We start from the raw sequence: 22,728 nt of genomic DNA, 5'->3' as shown, positions 1-22,728 counted from the left end.
ATCTAGTCACATTATCAAAGGATCCTGTTACCACAGCTTGGCACTATTGATCACAACTAAGTCTAGACTTAGAATGATGCTCTCTGATTCCTACCTCTGAGAGATGTGACTGTTAGACAGGACAAGGGCCAGTGTACCAGGTGTTTGGCCTCCAGCCAGACATATACCATTATATCATTATACAGTATCACCAGTATCTCCCATGTGACCGAAGGAACTTGTCCTCTTTAATTTACAAAAGGGGTAAAAAGCCTTTTGGCACCCAGGTCCTGGACAAGTGACCACAGCAGGGAGCTGGCATTGCTTTGCTGAACACAAACCGTCTTGTACATCAGCAGCAGCCAGGGCCCATCCTGACCTGATGGATCAGGACAAAACTAGGGGACTCCAGAGTCACATAAGCAAGAGTATTAGTCACAAAATGACCATATCATCACCCACCCTGGCTAGCATGAGTGAATGCTATTCTTTCACCAATTACAGCTTTATCCCTGTGTTATTTTTCCTATCTAATACCAAAGAATTCTTGAAATTTTCAAACATAAACTTTCCCCACTTCTAATCCTTACTGAGTTGCTTCCTTGTTCCCTTGTTGTCTTTCCCCACCTTTCAAGGAGTCTGTGAACTAAACTTAGGTCAGCTCTAGGTGGTCTGTGGCTAAAGTTCACAGACATTCATAAATCCCCCCTCAAACACATGCCCAGGGATTTGCATATAATCCATAGATTTTCCTACAGTGTAGATGGGGTTGAAAAGTACCAGATCTTGACAGACTCAGATTTGAATTCCAGCTCCTCCTTCTCCTCTCTCCTTTTCTTAAAAAAAAAAGTAAGCAAATAAACTGTAAATTGCTGAGTTACATGCATTTTCTGAACTTTAATTCTAATACTATTGGGCTGGTTTGAAGATTACATGAAATCACAAGTATAGAAGTTTTTATCATGTTTCCTGACTCTTGACTGATACCCACAGTTGTTAATTTATTTCTTCAATTCCTCTTATTTCACCTTAAATACAGCATCTATCCAAGTATACCTTTTGACTGTATTCCAGTCATAAGTTGTAACCCACCAAATCTGAGTTTTCATAGTTTAGATCTGCATAATCTTATTAGGGATCCAATCTTCTGTTACCCACCTTCCTGAAAGAGCCTTTGTAGCTCCTGGAGATTTATTCATCTTCTGTTATCTAATATCCTTCCCTTCTTGAACAAATCTTGAGACTATTAAGAGACTATATTTGAAATTTCAGTTTATTCCATGGCCTATTCTCCATGCCCTAATTTATTGACACATATAGACCGATGACTAATGAGTGTTAATATAGTTTATCAATTCTAAACTGTACAGACACACAGATCCCCCCAACACCCATTTTAGTGTGATATTTTAAAAGTAAGATTTGGTGATAAAAATTGACATATGTCTTATAATCAGTGACTTTTGCCATGGTTTCTTTGGCAATTTTTCTTTCCTACTGGGTCATAAAATATTCATGAGTTTTACAACCCTTAGAATCTTAGGTTTGGTGAAATGTATTATATATTTTTAAATTAGTGGACACCACTCATGTTTTTACCATCTCTTCATATGTATGGGTTTGTGCTGTTTCTTGTTTTAATTCCAGTGCTTAAGTTCTAAAGATAAATGGAAGTACAAAAAGCAGATTTCAGAAATATTAGGTCTTAGAATATATAAGTTACAATCAGAGCCCAAGTCATGTTTTATAGGCATATTTATAAACATGCTTTGACACAGACGCCAAAATAGTTAATATAATAAAAGAAAATGGCTATGCATTTGATACTATCATGCAATGGAGTCAAAATAATGAAAAAAAATAGTCTGAATGAATTCTGTGGAGCTTTTGTTCTATTTGACTTTAAGTGGAACAAAATCTTCAGAACAAGAGGACAACAAAATAATGCTTTGCTAAAAGGATAAAAGAATATGACCTAAGTCTATTAGTGGTATAACACTCTATGAATGCACTCAAGCTAATAGCATCTCTTAGCAATAGGTACTTTTTCAATTACAGTAATGCTAAGAAATAAATAGAGTGAGAGAAAAATGGTCAGAGGCACATGATTTGGGTTAGTTGTTTGGCTGTTTGGTTTTTTTTTGTTTGTTTGTTTTTATAACCAACTCTCAGGCATGAAGAAGAGAGAATCTAACCAGCAGTTATTGATGAGATCCTAATTTGAGTTTTTATATTTGAGATCTACTTAATCTTATTAAGGTCATGATGTTTTGTTAGCCTCTTCCTGAAAAAGGCTTTGTAGCCCTTGGAGATTTATTCATGTATTGTAGGACATCCTTCCCTTCCTGAACAATCTTGTGTTGTCATGCAGTTATAGAGGCTCCATTACTGTGAGGGGCTGCTAACTAGGTGTGAGGCTATAATTTCATGCCGTGTAATTCCTCTGGGTGTATTTGCTGCTTGTCCTTTGCTGAGTTCGAAACAACTCTCCTTTCACTCATCTTGAGTCCCACGCAAGAGTGATTGCAAATGCTACCTTTTTGGAGCATCTGTGCAGAAATGCAGCTTTATTTCCACTTTAAGGGACTTAAAATTTTTATTCTCTCCTTTTAAAGTGGTGCTCTGGTTACTTTTGCAAAGAATGCAGCGTTCTGAGAGCAACTAACTGAAATGGATAGGCCAGACTCTTATCTTCCTGGATCCCCGCAAATGGAAAAGTAAAGATATGGATATAGAAGGAAAAAGTGATTGGGGAAATTGCCATAAATCACAGAGCAATGAGATTGGGGTAGATGTGGCATCACTTTTGCTGTGTTTTAGAAAGGATAAATATGCTTCCCTCAAAGAATGTGGGGCTGGCCCTTCCTGCTGTGAACCTCTTCAGTGGACCTCCTCCTGGTTGCACTGCGCTAGAAGTGGCCCGGGGTTATTACCATTGTCAAGTGTATTCTTCAGGAACATTTTCATTCTCACACCTCCTCAGACTTTTGGGGAATAGGATTCAAGAGCTACCGTGAATGTCTGATAAAAGGAGACTTATGCATATTTATGCTTTATATACTTTCCATATAAGGGAAGAGAGGAGAGAGGGGGAAGAGAGGGGTTTAGGGAGGACAGAATGAAGGGAGGAAAGAAGGAAATAAGAACAGGCTGAGAGGAGGAAAGCAAGATGGAGAGTAGAAGGGAAGAAGTGCAGGGAAATGATAAACTCAAAAGCAGTGCTTCTCACACTTTGCTGTGGGTACGGATCCCATGAGGATTGTGCTGGGAGGCACATGCTAAGACCCAGGGGATCTAAGACCCAGGTGCCTGGGACCTGAGTGTTTGCCTTTCTCAAAGGTTTCAGTGGTACCAGGCTGCTGGCCAAGGGATCACACCTTGACTAACAAATCCCTAAATGAAGTCTGTAAGTCTCTTCTGGCTCAGTACTACCATTTTAGCAGTGCTTGTTTCTTGAAAACTTGGCCAAGTCTATCTTAAAAAAAAATAAAGTGAGCCACAGGAGAAGTATGTCTCTGGGGGGAACCTGCCCTTCCCCTCATCTGTCACCCATGCTCCTGGAAAGGGAACCTAGACCTCTCTGGAGCCAGGTTCTTTTAAGTGCAGAAGAAAACATCCAAGAAGCACAGTTTCTATTGCAATGTTGATTATTTGTTCTGGCCTGTCTCCCTGAGTCACTTGCAGTTGGTATTTAGTGTTCTCCGGTTTGGGAGCGAAATAGAACAATATTCAGCACCCCACTAACTGTGCCACCATAAATGAGTTATTTAACCTCTCAAAACTTTAGCGTCCACAACTGTGAAATGGGAATAATAACCCTAGCTGCATGAGATTATCTTCTGTGATGATTAAATGAAAAACTGTATACAATGGTCCCTGACTTCAGTTTAGTTTGTTTAGGACTTTTCAACTTTCCAATGGTATGAAAGCCATAAACATTCTATTTGCTTCCAATTTGGGTCTTTTCCCAGGTTAGTGATAGACAATATGATATTCTCTGGAGATGCCAGAGAGTGACCACAAGTCACACTGCCTGTCAGCCATATGATTCGGAGAAACAACAGACCCTCTGCAGAGCACCATATTGCTAAGCTAGGATGCTGATGAATAGGTCAGGTGTATTACATGAATTTCAACTTCCAGTGTTTGCACCTTAGAATGAGTTTATCTAGATATAACCCCACTGAGGAACATCTGTATAAAATACTGGACCTTGTGTCTGACAAATAGTAAATAGTCATTAAAGAGTAGATATTCCAAAATATTAGAGCATTTGAGTAGCCTTATGGGTAAAGACATGGACCTTTCATCAGTCAGAAAGTCCAGAATGCAGTTGTTTTCCTGTTGCTTTCTCATTGCGCACAGCAGACAATGACTTAACCTCTGTAAGGTTTACTTTCCTGTGTAAATGGGCTAAAAAATTCAAACAATAGCATTATTGTAATGGTTGATAAACTATCATATACAAAGGAATTAAGTGTATGACCTGGCACATAGAAATGTATGTTTAGAAAGGAAATTATGTTGGTGTCTCTAAAATAAAACAGTATTGAGGGAAACGAGGAATTATTTATTTAAGAGAAGGAGCATTATAGGAGTGTTTGGTCAGACATTCCCTGTGCCTAGAGGGATGAAAGCCGTGAGCATGTCACGATTCCTCAAACCCAGCCGTGCTGATGAGAGGGTCCCAAATGCTCTGTGACAGACCCGTCCAGCTAGCAAAACAGTCATTGGTTGAAAAGAAAGTGGAGAAAAAAATAATGCTTTGAGTTTTTCATTAGGCTAAATCTCATCCACTTCAAAGATTGTCCTTTACATGGCAAACACATCCTTTGCAAAAGGGGGAGAACATTAGAAAAATGCTTTTGCCGTATGATTATGACAGTACCTTGTAGTTTTTAAAAACAGTTTTACTTGACACAGTAGATGTTTAGCTCTTTCTGTTCACCTGTGAATGGTCTCCTTCAATTGGCTGCCCTGTGAAATCTCAAAATGTGGAGAAGTCAAGTGACAATCTGATCACCAGCCCTTGACAGTCACAAATACAGCCACTGTGGGTAGAGAGCCGGAAGTTTTCTGTTGGAGGGCTCTGGGCTCTTGTACCATGCCTATTACCGTACGCGACTACATCCAGAGGCCATCATTTTCAATTGAAATAACAATTTATTCTGTTGTAGCTCATGGTTAAATCATATTCTGCATGTCAGCTTAGTAGTCTTGCTTGCCGTGAAGGGCTGTGCAGGGTTCAGACCTCTGGCAGGCAACTGGGGTCTTGGAGGAACAGAATGGATGACGTAGTGCTGTAGTTACCACGGTAACTTCAGCTGAGCCAGGAACTTGGGCTGATGTTGCATGATGTTGCTAGCTCTATTCAACCCCCATGTCCTTTAAGAGCTTGAATTTCCAGGTATCCACGTGAGATTGTCCAGCTGATAATCTCAATGCCCTGAAAAGTTTAAAATTTCACAAGACCTTTGATGGGGAGGCTTTGTAGGTCTGTAGGACTGTAAAGGGAGACTTGCAGATATTAGAAGACAAAGGAGAATGTTGTTGAAAGAAGACAGGAGGCTGGGATGTTGCATAATCGCTATACCTTCTGACTCTCCCAGGGGGCACCATGGTACCCTGATGCAGGTGCTTGGTGAGAAAAATGGACGGCATCCCTCCCCTCAGCCTTATCTCCCTCCTCCCAAATTCATTCTCACTTTCCCTTCTTAAGTGGGGATCAAAATTCTTGTTATGGTTTGTGTCTGTGTGTCCCCCCAAAGCCTCATGCGGTCATGGGGCAGGCTTTTAGAGTTTGATTGATTCTGGTTGTGAGAGCTACACCCGCCCTGGGGTGGATAGTTTGCATATGTAAGGGAGAGGAAGAGGCTGCTTGCAGCAATTCCTGGCTTTTGTGCTTGTTGCTTTTGCTGTGTTCTGCCACCATCAGCTGTAGCCCTCTGCCATGTGCCACTCTGCCTTGTAACCTGCCAAGTATAGACTGAAACCTCCACAGACTGTAAGTGAAATAAACCTTTCCTTCCTTAATTTTGGGCATAAAGTATTTTGTCCCAGCAACGAGAGAAAAGTAACCAAGACAATTCTAAAAGCTTTTAAACAGCAGTGACCATTTTCTAAGCAGAGTTAAAGCCAGTTTGAGGAAATTTCTGCCTGTTTGACCATAGAAAAGTAACCTGAGAACATTTTAAATCTAAGGCAGTCTCACTCCCTTGAAGTGTCCTTGTCACCAAGCATAGTGATGATTTCCTCAGTTAGGGAAGAAAATCTGTGTTGAAGGAAGTTGTAGATCTTAGAAAGGAAGATCTACAACTATAAAGGCACATGGGCAGCTGGATGTGGTGGCACATGCCCATGGTCCTCGCCATCTGGGAGGCTGAGACCCAGCCCAGCCTGGGCAACTTAATGACTTAGAGAGAATCTATCTTAAAATAAAAAGTGGACTCGGGGGTGAAACTTTGCATAAAGGACCTGGGTTCCATCCTGAGTACCGTCTTCCCCTCAAAGACATGCAGTATATTTCATATTCTTTTTCTTTGGAAGATTTCATACCCTTTTTCTCTCCTATCCACACAAGTAATGATAGTTGATACAAATCAAAATAATATTTGATTTTTATTTTCTACTGAATGGAGTATTTGTGTGGTCATCAATAATGGTATATAATGGATGTGTTGATGGTTTTTAGGTTTGTTTTCCTGTTGGGGGAAAACTGTACTGAAATCCCTATGTAAAAATGGATGCAGTGGCACATGCTTGCAATCCCAGTTTCTCTAGAGGATGAGGAAGGAAGATCAGTAGCTCAAGGTCAGCCTGGGCAACTTCCCAAGATCCTGTTTCAGAAAACAAAACACCCAAAAACCAAACTCTAGATTCCTCTGTAGATACAAACATTCTTCAGAATTTGCATGAGCCTCAGAAATGACTTCCTTGAATCAACTGTAAGTTTATGTACAGTTTTTAAAATCTGAAGGCACTTTATGAGGAGACCTTTAGGTGGAAAGTGAGTAACCCCAAATTGTGTGGAAACAAGTGGAGGCCAACAGTAAGTTGTGGGCATAGCTCTCTTCATGGCAGTGACTCCTGCAGTCTCACTGTCAGGGTCTAATGCTCCAAGTTTATATCTCAAAATTCTTAATAATTGACCTCTAGATTTGTGTTTTGTAAGTAAAGTCCAATGTGACCAAAGAGCACACAAGGAGAGAGAGAAAGCCTAAAGCTTCCTCTCCTCAGGGCAAGGTGGGAGTGGGCTGTGCACATCCTGCTTCTGGAAGTTTCTGGAAGCTTCTGGAAGCCCGAGTGTAGCCACCATACTCTCCCTTCAGTCTTTTTCAAGATACTGAGCTCCAGTGATCTTCCCATTGTGGACTTTCCACTCACCATTGATCATGTATCCAGCACATCCCAGCAAGAAGGTTGTAGTGCTTGACTTTGCCCCTTCTCTGTGGAGTTGGGGTAGTGGCCCCAAGGAAAGGGAGATTCCTTTCTGAGACCCAGACTGGGGACATGCATTTTATTATGCAGTGAGCCCCACAGATTATGTAGCTGGAACAGGCATCAGATAGAACATAGAAGAAGCACAGAAGGAGGCTCCATGAGGACCATAACACCACAAAATACATGTGACCCATATCATCCACAGAGCGCCAAAATCCTGCTAATCAGTGGGGAGGAAAGACTTTGTCCTGCTGCATTTAAGCTGTTAAGAGTGGTCCCTACCTATGACATTATCAGAGGACATGTTCATCTCATGGATAGGTATGTTTACATGAGCAAGCCTTCCTAGGCTGTAATAGTTAACTGCTTGTGTCAACTTGAATAAGAAACACTCAGCTAATTGGATTAGCATAGTTCTGAAGGGATTTACTGAATGGATTTACTGAAGGCAGAGACCCACTGTGGGTGTGAGAGGCACCAACCAGTAGGCTTGTTGCCTGAATGGAAAAAAAAAAAAAGAAAAAGGAAGGCTCACTTGGCTTTCTTCAGAGGAGCTCCAGTCTTCACCTTCACCTTGGATGCTGGCTCCTGTACTCCACTGTAGACTCTTCAGCCTTCCAGCACAGACTCTTTGGTTTTCTGATAGGTACTTATACAGAACACTACAGTGAGCTCCAAGCCTTGACCTTTGACTAAATCATTCAAATCTCCAGCATGCAGGCAGCCTTTTTGCAGTCTTCCACACCTGATTCTGTGGGCAGTCACTGTAAGCCTACCTTGTAAATCTTTATACTGTATATTTATATATATTACATTAAATCTGTTTGTCTAGTGAGCACTGACTGATACATAGGTTAAGAAAAGGCATCTTAGAAATTAGTCAAACCATTTTTAGGTGGCTTAAAATCTGTGGCTAGGTTGTTTCAGCTGATTTTGATAGGAAACTCCATCATTTAAGAATGCTAATTCACTACAATGTACATAAACACCAGCAGACGTACATGCACACATATGCACACAAATGCGCACACATCAAAGCCCACAGCTGGCCTTCAGAGATGCAAAGATACCTTAGAAGGTCTTTGCCCTGAAAGAACTTATACTCTGGTGGAGATAGCAGTACTTAAGGGATAATCCCTACCCCAAAGCTCCATCTACGCACAGATGTCGTGAAATTTTGCTAAAGTATGTTTGATGACTCTCTTTTCTCATCTCTCTCCAAGAAAAAGCATTTACAGAAATTGAAACCTTTATTGGTCTGGATATCACAGGAGTTCAGCTCTGCTTTTATTAGATGGATGTGAAAACAAATGATAAAAAATTGTTGGAGGAAGATAGAAGGGAGATTTAGTAAATTTTGAGAAATAAAATCTTAAAAATCTCTATAGCATACATTGATTAAATCTACATGAAAAACGGAAGCAATTATTAAACAATTTTGGTAAATATTACAAAAATACCTTCTGATGATCAGGTTCCAAATAAGAGGCTTGTAGGGATGTGTGTGTGTGTGTGTGTGTGTGTGTGTGTGTGTGTGTGTGGGTGTGTGTCTACACACACTTATGTACTTTATCTAAATATTCCAAAGTTACCTTTTGCTTTTCAAGTGAAAAGTATTATATGCAGTATATATGTAGCCTTAAAGATCGGTATTTAGGATCACTGAAGACCTAGATCCTTCATTCAAACAGTGATATCTGGTTTCTCTCCCTTAGAGGCCAAATAAGTCACTCCCTAGAAGAAAAGAATCTACTTCTTACATTAATATCGGCAGAAACTCTGTTCTCCAGGCCTCAGTGGGTGAAGTTACAAGTACCTGACAACATAATTTGCAAAAAATACACAACCCCTTATGTGAATGAATGAATGTTTGATTTTCAAGTATGGCTTATAGAATCAGCCTTATTACTTTAGAGTCTCAAATTCCACTGAGAGTCTGTGCGGCATTCTGTACATAAATACATGTGTGTCCGGTATCATAAAGAAATCCTGACTGGCAATAAAAAGTGGCAGACAGAGACACTTCCACTCTCTCCTTGGCATTTAGTAATCTTGGAGAAATGGAAAGAAAACAAAGTTTAATTTAAAGGGGACTTCTGCCCTGTGTAGCTGGGTTCACCTGCCCAACATGAAATAATAATGCATTCAACTGTCCATCTTATAATGAGTAACCTTTGCATCACCTCAGTCACTGGCGAAAAGCGCAAACACTGGGCAAGGAAGGTATGAAATACCGGAAAGAACTGACAGAACCCGTGACCTTCATGTGATTACGTTTGTGCTAATGCATACAGGATAGAATCCCAAACTCAGAAGAATCTGATTCATTAAAAATACATTGGTCATTAACAAGGGACTCTTCTTCATTGTGTGTGGAAAGGATGACCAACACGTGGGGGAGCGCATTCTGAGAAGCAAGTTGTATTCGCGGTTGTCATTCCTTCTTGATCTGCCCCTGCCGCCATGTCCTCTTTGCAAAAAGAGTGGGCTCGGGCTCCAGAAAGAGCCTCTTAGAACTAAAAAGTATCTAAACTAAAGAGCCTCTTAGAACTAAAAAGTATCCTCTTAGAACTAAAAATCTCATATTTGTTTCTTAAAATGACTTATTTGGAAGAGTCTACTCCAAAAAAGGAGAAAAATTCAAGACTGCGTACAGGAATGCACATCGGTTTTATTTCGGGAGTAGCTAAGAGGATCTGAGCCTGGTTAATGAAAACCTGTTCTACCATAGTTTTTAAAAAGGGATTTGCAAAACAAAAATGATCTTGCTATGAGGAACACAGTGAAGGTCATGAGTTCTGATCACTCAGGAACTCTGAGCTGAGCTAAGAAGGAGAGTAGAATTTGGGAGGCACTCAAGGGAAGAGTACTGGACTGTCACATGTTTTAGTTCCGTTGTCACCCTGTCCCTCTGTAGCAGAGGCATCTGCAGGCAGCCCTGTGTGTTTCCCATGTGAGATCATTCTGGGAAGATGGTGTTGAGGACCTGAATGAGTGCCTTCCGACAAGCAAGCATTTTAACAGTGAAAACTCCATTATTTGTTCAACGTTTTCACCATTTGTGTTGTATCCCTTCCCTGCCAGATTTAAATCTGGCTTCTTTGTATTCACAGAGAATTAATACCTGTTATGTTGTTGTTTTAAATTCTGCATTGTGACCTGTAAAATCAATGTTATGTTCTTTGAACTGCCTGTGAACAAATCACTATTGCAAATAGATGTGTCTGAGCTCGTTCTTCTCCTCTCTTTGCTAGATGACAATCAGAATTATGATGGGAGAAAACTTGAAGGTAAGGAAACTTGGAAGGCCACGGGGGTCATGCCAGCTGATGACCCATCTGCTTTTCCTAACACTAATGGTCTGTGGCGGCGATGGCAAACCTTTTAGAGCTTTCAGTGATAAGAAACAGCCTGCTGTGGCACATGTGCCATAGGTTCACCACCACTGGCCTATGGTGTCCCCAGGGCAAAAGACATTCAGAGTCTCTTGGCAGCTGATAAACCACTGTTTGCTCGCTGTTGTCTTCAGTCCCTCGTGGAGCTGGGTAAAACATCCACATGAGCTCACCCTTAGCATCTCTTTCAGGGGTCCACAGAAGCTCCACGAACGAGCTGCATGCCTGAGTGAGGACCACTCCTCTAAACCATGGAATCCGGAAGCTCTATTCTAGCACCTTGTTGTCATATTTCCTGATTATGCTACCATGGACTAAAGGAAGCACTATACATACAGTCAGCCCTCTCTGTCCCTGGGATCCTGTTACACAATTCATCCAACTGTAGATTGAAAATATTTGGAAAAAAGAATACATAGAGATTATTTTTCTTTTCATTACTGCTTGAATACCATTTCTCATGGTGGCTGGAAAGCAAGCAGAGCAATAGAAAAGATCCAGGATCCCAATACCCACTTTAAGGCAGTACCCTCAATGACCCAGTTTCTCTTCACCAGGCTCCACATCCCAAGAGTGCCACACAAGCTAGGGACCAGTCTTTTAACACTTGGCCCCATAGGCGGACATTCAAGATTCAAAGCATAACAGTGTGTAAATTGGAATTTTGATAGACTTTGTCAAAAAGCTACTAAGCAAAAGGTATTTCCAAAGTTTATGATAAACAATAGGAAGTAATCAAGTGGATAGCAACATTTATCTTACAGGAATTAGATCACTCATGGCAGCAAAAGCCAAAGTCTTTTCTTTATTGAACGAATGAGTGAATAGTCACCAAATGTGAGCGAAATGCCCCATACAGAGTGATGAACCTACCACACAGTCCCTGCGCTGCAGACTCAGAGTTCCTGTGCTTAAAGCACTGGCTAACATCTTCCCAACTAGCCTCAGAGAGCTTTCCTGGCATTTATTGGTCTCCAGAGATGTAACATGCTTCATAGGCTCCAGGACAGGAGGAACCTACCCACCCCATTCAAACTGGTGTTTTTGTATCTGTGACCATGGGAATAGCTAATCTCCAATTCCCTGCTAAAATAAAGCTGAGCATTGCCTCAGATCTCTGCAACCCTTAGCTGATGTCATTTATTCTTTCTGACTTCTAGATTGCCCTCTGGCTCTGAGAAGGGCTCTGTTCAGGAGCTGCCTTCCGTCCAGACAGATTAACTTATGGTCCTACAAGGTTAAGCATGACACATGTGTTTGGGGAAAATGGAGATTCACGTTAAGAAGAAACATCACTTTCTGATCCAGGCAGGAGAGCATACATAATCTCTTTGAGAGCCTGTGAAAGACTTCATTTTACACATGAAATTGTGTGGAATTGCCCTGGACCGCAGTGAACACATTTTCTGTGAATAGCAGGCCTCAGAACAAGCTACTGAGCACCAGTTATGGCCTCAAAGCAATAAGGAAGAAATGTAAGCAGATGCAATCTGTGTAAAGTTGCAGAGAACAAACGCACATATTTGTTGATACAGTGTCCATATGGAATGGGTCAAACACAGGCCTGGCCCACATGCAAGAAACAGGACACAAGGGGCTGGGGATTTAGCTCAGTGGCACAGAGCCTGTCTGGCAAGTGCAAGGTTATGAGTTCGGTTCCCGGTACCAGAAAAAAACCCAAAAAACAAAAAAAACCAAGAAACAGGGCACAGAGAGGCTTCTCATGGCATAGAAGTTTCTAAAAGTTAAGATATAAGCATATTTTAATTGTCCAAGAATTTTTCTATTTTCCTGTGCATTGTAAAACTTGTCATAGTCTGATATAAACGCCCGTGCCTGACAACTAAGAAAAAGCAAACAAATTTTTTAAGTAGTGATTTTTTCTCAGCTATCTGTGAATTAATCTAAGCTTCATATTTGACTAAATGCATCATTTTGAGACCCAGCAAGCTTTTAGAAGTACATATAACTGGTTTCCTATCATTTCAGTGTCTATCATACCTCCGAGTTTAAATTAACTCTTTCAAGTTTTACACTAGTGACACAATGTGGTGCTTGCACATGTATGTTTGATTTATTTCACTGAAGAGTAAAGGGCTTCTGGGATGTGGGAAAAGAGAAGGGAACGAAGGAGAAATTTTGTATGTATGTATATACAGGATAGATAACATGGTTGTTCTTCTGTCTTCTATTTCTGTGCTGAAAGAAACTGTCAATGAGTCTTTGGTTGACCAGTATTGCATGTCTATATCTGTTTTCATGAGAAGCCACTTTGAAGATATCAATATGTAATACAACCACCATTGTTAATTCCCTACCACTTTGTTTGTAACTCTGTATTGTCTGTATTGTGCTTGTGATATGTTGTAAAATGTTGTATGTCTGTTAATGTTTCCCTCCTTTTATCTTTAAAATAAAAAAAAAAAAGAAGTACATATAACTGTGAGAATTTCAAGGCAAATAGGACTTGAGTATATAAGAAGAGAGACCATGAGACTTACCCTGCATAAGGCACTTTCTGGTTTAAAATGTCCTGCTTTCCAGGCATAATAACTAAATCATGTATAAAAAATTAGAAAAAAAAGGTGTTCTGCACGTTATGGAGAAATTGTTGGCATCCTCTGATAGGTCATCTTAGCCTTGTTATTAAATGACAGCGATCATTAAAATGCCAAACATATTTTGACAGAATTCACTTTATAAAATGTCAGCAAGTCTGTGTTTTTATTAGTTTGTTCCAAATCAATTTAGAAATTTCAATAGAATGCTTGTAAGTATTCCCCAAGCAATGTCCATTCCTGACTTTCTGCACAAAAAAATATTACAAATTAATCAGATTTTCAGATTTCTGCATAATGGCTTTGCACGTCTATTGCTTAATCCTATTATAAAATGCTGTTATGATTGACACATCACTGTGCAGATAGAAGTCAATTGAATAATATGTAGCAGTCAATTTTATTTGTAGCTTAATGTGCTGAAGTATTTCTCCACATTTCCATTATTTATAAGTCTGTCCCTTTGGAGAATATATAGAAGAATTTGTTTTAAATGAGCCAATAATACCTTCTTTAAAATTTATAAATGTGACAGGATTATATCTTTTTTTTTTTTTTTTTCGTGGTCGTCCATGGCATGCCAATAAACAGGGCTTGAACTGTCTTCTACTTGCTAGTCATAGTACAAACATCAGGAAAGAGGATCTTGTTAAGGGTTGCTTGGAATTGGATTTCAACCACTTCCTTAGAAATTTTCAAGAAAACAAAAGCTACCAACAAGGACCCCTCAAAAATGGCTGCTACTTTTGTGTGTTTATTCATGTATTTCTTCTTTCTGCCATTATCTTACCTGCTGTGATTTGTCCTGGAACAAGGCACATAAGCTATACGGAGATACTCTACTGTTCAAAGGGCTTTATAGATATGCTGTTTAGGTGGGATGTTCTTTTTTCTGCTTTGGTGTCCAACAGAATTCCACCAGAGGAAGTGAGATGTGTTCTTCAATACTTAGCAGGGTGCTGCTTTGGTGTCCAACAGAATTCCACCAGAGGAAGTGAGATGTGTTCTTCAATACTTAGCAGGGTGGAGGTCTCTAAAGTTACTGTGAAATTCCTTACTTTTCAGCACCCAAGAAACTTGTGTAAGGTGGTCCATACTCATTTTGGACATAGTAGAAGGTGACATTGAAAAAAGTTTTGGTCTTAGGAGAAGGCATTGCTAAGATTCAGAGTCTGAAGCAAGCATGGAGGAAGAGCTTAGATGTACAAAGGAGATGTAGGAAACCATATTTGGGATGATGTGGATGGACTTGGCCCTGTCTGAGATCATACATGTTTGGTTTTGGAAAATTAAGTTAGCTGTTGCTTTTCTGTGCATAAAGGATACAACTGCCCCCTACATAGGATACATTACTGTATGCTACGTAAATTGGTGTCTAATGCAATCCTTTTGGTACAACTGAATGTTACTTTCCTTGGTTGGTATTCCTTGCTCTCTATCTCCTGGTGAGTTTAGCTATTGTGAATGTCCCTTAGCATTATATATGCAGTCAATAAGTGATTTCAGCACTACAGCTATTGATAAACCACTCTGTTATATCATCTGTCCATTAATTCTCTGTGACATCACAAGAAAACAAGGTGGTGTGAAGTTACCAGGCTGAGTCCTACATTAAGAGAGCACTTTTCTTTTGAATTCCAGGGGCCAGAGGCAACGCAACACTGTCAGATCCAGGCTCTCCTGAGCAACACCCAGCCAGTCAGACCCACCCTCCATTTCCGGTTGGGCCGCAGGTCAGTATCTCTCAACTGCCTTCCATCAGGCTACATTTAAAATGATTTAACCATATAAATAACCAAATAAATAATAATGAGTTAAATCCAATTAACTCCAACAGAGCAAAGATAGTGATAAATTTTTGTATGGGAAACCGTATGACTACATCATTTATTAAATACTATGGGAAAAAATATGTGTTTGCAAAACTCTTCTGTCTTCGTAAAGAAAACATTTATTTTCATCATTTGGAAAAAAAAGTGTTTTCCTTAAAACTCACTACATCTGTGCTGTTGGTTACCATGCAGTTTTTTGAAAAGTGAAACTGTAATGACTGGCGTGTGTGGAAAATTAAGTTATTTCAACCTTACTATCGCCATTTTTGAAATACAAGATGTGATTTAATATAAAAAAGTTAATGCAATTTTAATGCAAGTTTGGCTTATTGGGTTTGACAATACTGTACATCACACAGAGCTCGTGCATTAATAAAGAAATACATTCATTATTTTTTAAAGTCCAATATTTGTTTTTTGCAGGCTTGTGTGTATCATATGGAGATGTAAAGCACAATTATAGAAGGCTGGGCTTGTTAAAACCTGTGTCATATAGTGTGCAGCTTTCAGAGTTCATCTTGCTTTTATGGAAAGAGATGTTGGGCCTTTCTATCCCCTTTGCTGTCATTGTTATTCTTGGAAATTAATCGCTTTCAACACATAAAGGGCTTGCCCACGAGTAGAGATTGGGTTGGTCTGGTATTCTTTTCCAGTTGTCACCCAGTCCCTTTGTGGCCTCTGATACTATCATCCCTCCCAGGCACCACTCTGTACCTAAAAGATGTTTAGAGAGAGTTTTCTGGAAGTCTCAGTAGCGGGCTTCTGTGTGTCACCCCTTTATGTCATCCTCCTTACAACACGTGCGCATGTGTGTATGTGTGTACACAGATGTGTCTGTGACCGTATTAGTCCTAACATGCTCTTACCCTTTCAGGTTAAGTAAGTGATCTGACAGTCCTAAGCAAGTGAGGAACAGTGGCAGTATGACAAACTAAGGAGGCATGCTTTGCTCTAAGCCCATAAATCTAATTTTAAAACTTCTGCAGGCCAGGCCCTCAAACCTGGGATAATCTTGGGATGACCCCTTTGCCTTCCCTTTTAGTGTAATATTTATGATTAGTTGACAGTGCACCAAGAATTTTGAGGTCTGTTTATTAATTTTGTTTTTATTTTCAGAGTCTGTTTATCTTGCTCTTTAGAGTAACTTTGTATTTTTTTAAAGGAAGCACAGCTACTTGATGTGAATTTAGCAAATTGTGCAAATATATTAAGAGTAAGGCCCGTGGAGTCTAGGGCAGTGGTCCTAAAACAGGGAGCCCTCGAGTCTCTCCAGAATTTCTCCTGAAGGAGTCTGTGGGAAAGAGACACTAGAGAGATGACCAGAGTGGGCTCAACCCGTTCTACCTGCCCCCCATTCTTCCCAATGAAGCAGCTCCTGCTCTCTAAATCAGCTCCTTGTATTGGAAAGAGGGGTAAAAATGGATTCTGGTGCTGCCTGCCTGGATCTGACCCCCACATATACACTAGAAAAGGAACTTGGGCAAGTTACAGATCTCCCCACAACGCATTGGTAGGATAAGTACAGCATTCATACAGTGCCTAAATATTATATACTGGGCTTTATTCCATATTTATATTTAATTACCTTCTCCTTATGGAATCATACCATACCTAAAAAAAAGTTGAACTCCCCTAGATAAGAATTTGGATTGGGCCCTATAGAAGACAGTTGGATATGGGATTATGTGTCCTACAGCAGGTCCCATAAGGGTGCAGTGACATCCTGGGTCAAGTGACACTTGCAGCCATCTATCCTGGCCTTCACGCAGTCCACAAAGGGACTGAGTGACAACTGGAAAAGATGTCCTTGCAGCCATCTGTCCTGGCCAGGTGACAGTTTACTCTGTCACCATGGTGAAGACCCTGTAACTGCATGCAAACACGTCCACTGTCCAGTGGCTGTAATTTTCTGTGACATCCACTCAGGCAATAGCTATTGATCCAGAGTAGACATAAAAATATGTGCTTATAATATCATTTTAATTGGGCAAAAATGTTGGTGTAAAAAAAGTGTTAAAAATTTTTAAATTGTAAAAATATAAACATCTTTACTTTTATATTTCATTATAGATCTTGGCATTGTCCATATCTAATTTTACCACATTAATAGTAACCATTTGTTTGCTTAATAAATATTCAGCTTATTTTTTATGTATTCTTATATTTATAAACATTTTTCTCTTTTCCTAAAGAGGTGTCATAATAATCTGCTTTAATTACTATATAATAGTTCATCAAGTTCAGCCCTGTAGGGAGCTGTTTTTCAACATGCCTTTTAAAATGTAGTACGCATTTCCAAGCATTATTTTTTCTTTTGAATTCTGTCTTTAAACTATATCCCAGGGTATTGCTGAGTCAAAAGGAGATGAATATTTCTTTTTCAATACTGGCTATTGAACCAAGGGTCTTTGCACTGAGCAAGGAATTTGAGAAAGATCCCCTAATTCTTTCTTTCTGTCAATCTGTCTATCTATCATCTATCTATCTATCTATCTATCTATCTATCTATCTATCTATCTATCTTTTATTTAGAGACAAGTCTCCCTAAGTTGCTAAATTGTCCGGGTTAGGGTGTGTTTAAATTTGCAGTCCTCCTGCCTCAGCCTCTAAGGCATGTTCCACTAAAGTTGGCTGGGGATGGGTACATGTAGCTCTTCATATATATATTTCCAAATTGCTTTTTCAAAATATTGTGCCAGTGTATACATCTTCTGGCCATAGATCTGCATAATGGTGTCACTACAGACTTTCTAACATCAAGTAAATCTTTGACATTATTCTCATTTATCTAAAGAGTTGAAAATAGTGCTTCCTTGCTATTTTTGAACCAATAAATAAATAAAATCCCACTGATCTCAATGCATTCTTTCTGGAGCAAGAGAATACATTAGCTGACAACTTCACACTCATGAGGGTTAGGATTATATGAAAATTCACTGGAAAGATAACATGCTTCAGGTATTGCTTTTAAAGATATTTGAGCTCCTCTATAGAGTCTAAACTGGGCTGGGGATTTAGCTCAGTGACACAGTGCCTGCCTGGCAAGCGTGAGGTCATGGGTTCAATTCCCAGTACCGGAAAAACAACAACAAAAAAATATATAGATCTAAACCAAATGAAATTTTCCAAAGAAATAATTGAAATGTGATTGCAAAGACTTTTTGCATCAGGTTGTCTCTTTTTAGGGGATAATGCATGTTTCTTTGCTCCTTCTGCAGGAACTTTCCATCTGCACTAAAAAGGAAAGAACATGCTTTAAATATGCGCAGGTCCTGGTCCCACAGGAAAGTGAGAGATGTTTCTCTTGTGTTGTTGCAGCCACTTCTGACGGCCCAGCAGCTAGCCTCTGCTGTGGCTGGTGTGATGCCTGGAGGCCCCCCAGCCCTCAACCAGCCCATCCTTATACCCTTCAACATGGCCGGACAGCTCGGGGGCCAGCAGGGACTGGTCCTCACACTGCCCACGGCAAATCTTACCAACATCCAAGGACTGGTAGCAGCAGCTGCAGCTGGAGGCATTATGACTCTGCCATTGCAAAATCTACAAGGTAACCCACCGTGTCGATGTGCGTAGGGCTCTGCCCACTGACCAGAGTGCTCAGAAGTGCACAAGAAAGTTGTCCTGGATGGTGAATGTGGTTCAGAATCGTTTCCACCAGGAAGGATATAAAAGGTTTCTGCAGGAAGTGGCCTCAAGCCATGGGCTTTATGAACCCTTATTTCCTAACACTGACATTGAAGCCTTTCAGGTCTTCTGGATGGTTGTGAGAGCTGTCACTGCATGACACATTAAACACTTACCTGTAGAATTCCTATGCTGTTACTTGAAGAGCTGAGTTATGATCTCACAAGTTCTTCAATTTAGCCATGTGCAAAGAAATGTCAGATGTTATTCGATTGTGTGTGAAGTGGTTGCAACCCCTCAAATATAAGGTATCATTTGGAATCAATAATAAACATGTGTCTCACAATGTGTAGTTTAGGAAAATTACTAGGTAAAATTAAATTATTTGGGTTCATATTTCACAATGAGAAAAGTACTTGTACATATATTGAGCTTTTATAATCCATGGGCATATACCAGGAGTAAGACTCTGATTTTACTCAGGAAGGGTAGTTCTCTTGAAATTATGAAAATTTTGGCTGTGAAGACTTGATAACACTGACTGATAGATTGATTTACAAAATTATTCTGTCAGAGAAAGAATTATTATGGTAGAAAATGGTCTGAATAGGATTAGGATGTCCACTAAAGAGAAAATGAATTGCTTTGGATGAGTTAAACATGCTTCTTTTCTCCATTTATTTGAAAGTCAACAATTTTTTGGTTTTTTGCAGAATAAGGGATTGGCTGGGTAAGTCATGTTAATAACAATTTAGAATAATTTTTCAGTTGGCCAAATATGAGGATTCTATATACAGTATTTTATCACATTGGTCAGAGCATCTGTCCACAGACAACACCGGACCTCGAAAGGCCTAGTGAACTGTGGACTTGAACTTCTTTACACTCTGTGTGTTCTGATCTTCGCCCATTGTTGCCACTTTTCGACTTGCATTTTAATGTTTAAAACAGAGTCTCTTTAAATTGTGCCAAGAAACCTGCCATTCATAAATCATGCATGCCTGGGCTACGCTAATGCACAAACTTTGCTTGTTTCAAACTTGAGAAAGCCTAGGAAGCCAGGAGCTCACGATTAAGCAAATAAAGCAAGAATACACAAGGTGAAAGCAACAAAGTGTAGGGAGAGGCTTTAATGTAGGTAGATGATAAAATCTTAATGAAGAAATGGGCATTATCAAAATGCAACCTTCCATTTGGAACATTTGTGCTTATGGGAATATTGAATATTATAAATAAACATAAGCTTGCAGAACTCTTAGGCAATGAATTAATGCAGCTTGGTTAAGATGGATGCCAAAGTCAGAGTAAAAAAGAAACAGTCTTTTTATAACTTTATGATGGTTTAATATTCTTAGGTTTTTTAGTACCTGTTACTTTAATGGTTCAAAAAAAGTAACAAGTCCCGTGAGAGTCTCTTCTATCAAGATTTTCTCTTTTGTTTTGTGGGGTAGGGTGAATGTCGAAATTAAATATGTGTGAGGGTTTGGAATTTGGTTCTTCTTAGTGCTTTTGGTTTTAGAAATATGAATTCTGAGTTTTGCAGCCTGATAAAGCAGGGACAACAAATCTTTATTCTTTGGTGTTTCTAACACCGTTTCTCTGTCAACATCCTCTTCAGAAGTATATTGAAGATGATGGCCAAGCTCGTGTCTATTACACAAGCTAAAGTGAACATTTCCCCTTTGTCTTCATCTTTGAAGTTTCAGTGCTGTTGGAGGAGAACATCGCCTTGGAGCAAGCTGGCTAGTTAGAGGAAAGTTTCCTAATTTTTCTTATCATTGAGTTCCTCCCACACAACAACTGCATTTCTAATGTTCATGTGAATAAAACCCAATTCTTAAATACTCTTCAGGATACAAGGAAGTTCTACCTTCCAATCTCCTTGGGCTTTTCTGTCTCTTTCATATCTTCACACATGATTTGTTTATACCAGTATCTTACACGCCTGAGAGGTAAATCATCCTGGATTGCTGGACACTGGGAACTTTCCCAAAACACAGAGTGTTTAGTGTTAAAAACCAGAAAGTTCCAGGCAAACCAGAAAGAGTCGATAGTCCTGTGAGAAGTTCTAGGGCAATAAGAATTATATCTTTGATTCTTATTGCCTTTGATCCTGAGAAGTTCTGTATCTCCAAGGTATCCAAGATCAGTGCCCATGCCAGAGATCACTTCCTGATCAGTCCACCAGCAGTTGACCCACTGCTGAACTCATCGCCTTTAGGAACTACTGCAGCCCTTGACAATCCCTGTAGTGTCTATGCTGTGTGCCTCTTCCCAAGTTGTATCACTGAAGGAGGCAGCATTTGAGATAGTGGGTGATGGCTGGCAGAGAAATCATCCACAGGTGTCCTTGTCCCCTTTGAGACTGAGCCAGTCCTAGATGTCCTCAAGTCTCACTCTCTATCATGAGTGATAGTCTTGTAAATGGCCTATTAATTTCTCAGAAAGAATCCTTTCTTACATACGTGTCTATAGTCAACAAAACACAATCACCTTAGCCCAAGTCATTCAGAATTCTTTTCTAAATAACCAGTAAGTCTGTCCATCTATAATAATGGACATACCACTTTCCCCAGGGATTGTGTAAAACAACTTCAGAGAGTATGAGGGTGAGGGATTTAAGTGTAACACACCTAGTCTGAATTCAGTCCTGTTCCTCTTCTCCACGTTTAGTCCTGGATAGTTCCTCTTTCCCCTCATGGGGGAGTGTTTTTATTCAGAAAACAACTTGGCCAATGGGATTGCCTGTGACTGTTCTCTGGTCTTATCCAACCTATCACTTGTCCACCCGTGTAGTTCTAAAGCTGGAAATGTGCTCAAAGAAAAAACGCAAGTTGCTGACATGAGATTCTTAATGGCGTGGAATGCGGGGATATGTTTTCAAATATTTTCCTTTTTACTAATGTAATAAGAGCTTATTAATTTATATGCCCTATCAAGGAACACAGAATAGCTTTCAGAGGCTGCAATTCATATGTGTGTTTTAATGAGCTCTGGGGATGTCCTGTTGCACGGAGAGCAGATCTTCTCTATCAGAGAGCGGGGTTCATCTCCAATCCCCCTTAGCAACATGAACCCAGACCAGGAGCATCAGCATCCTCTAGGAGGTGGGAAATACAGAACCTCAGGCTCCAGGCATACCAGCACATCCATGATGCCCCACTTCTGAATACCAGCACCTTGGGGGATTAGGTTTTACCAGCTAAGTTTTGAGGAAAAACAGACATTCAGCTCATAGATAGCATCTTCAACATGACCAGCAGGCTCTTTTGCCAGATTCAGAGAATCCTGAATAGTTACGAGTAGTACCCTTATTATCTCTTCACCTCTGCTCACCATCCCAGGCCTCAGACAAGGTGAATGACTAAGGGGTAACTTCTTGGGAACGTTATTGTTTCTGTTAGGATATCCCTATTCTCAAGACCCAGAGGACTTTCCTTTCATAAGGAAGAACTGCTGCAGCCCTTCTTGTAAGATTTTATGCAGCAAAAAAGCTTTGCATTGCTGAAAAAGACATAGCACCCAGCAGGAAACCCATCCTCATGGCATGGGGTTTGTTTTCCTTTCCTTCTCAGATCTTCCCTTCGAAGGACATTCACTTTTGTCTCGGCAATCATGGTGTCTGAGTGTAAGGGGAAACATAGGAAAAGAGAGTTAGTAATCGTTCAGGATCCTGGGAACATTCCTGTGGCACAGCCTCACTCTTCCAGAGATTGACATTTGAGTCTTAGAGGACTCAAGGAGCCATTAGGCTGCAGGCTGTGTCAGCTTTTTGTCTCCAGGAGTAGCTGTTCCCCATGGCCCAGACTGACCCATAACCTATGGCCCAGCACATTTCTCTGTTGTACATATTGGCTCTTGGAGAACCCATAGTTTAAGTTCAGTTACGATGCACATTGT

General features: G+C 40.1%; 1 protein-coding gene across 1 annotated transcript in view; it reads left to right on the top strand.

Moving 5' to 3' along the window:
* The window catches only part of Pou6f2 (POU class 6 homeobox 2), a 475,860-nt gene that overhangs the window by 195,768 nt on the left and 257,364 nt on the right, over nt 1–22,728 (top strand). The window contains exons 4-5 of the mRNA XM_005397733.2: nt 15,014–15,105; nt 18,523–18,751. Coding sequence (XP_005397790.1) covers nt 15,014–15,105; nt 18,523–18,751 — 321 coding nt within the window. The remainder of the gene's footprint in view (nt 1–15,013; nt 15,106–18,522; nt 18,752–22,728) is intronic.

This window comes from Chinchilla lanigera, unplaced genomic scaffold (assembly GCF_000276665.1).
Source record: "Chinchilla lanigera isolate Chin_1 unplaced genomic scaffold, ChiLan1.0 scaffold00059, whole genome shotgun sequence".
In the NCBI taxonomy this organism is placed as follows: Eukaryota; Metazoa; Chordata; class Mammalia; order Rodentia; family Chinchillidae; genus Chinchilla; species Chinchilla lanigera.
The sequence above is the reverse complement of the archived record's forward strand: the minus strand, read 5'-3'. Positions and strand labels throughout refer to the sequence as shown.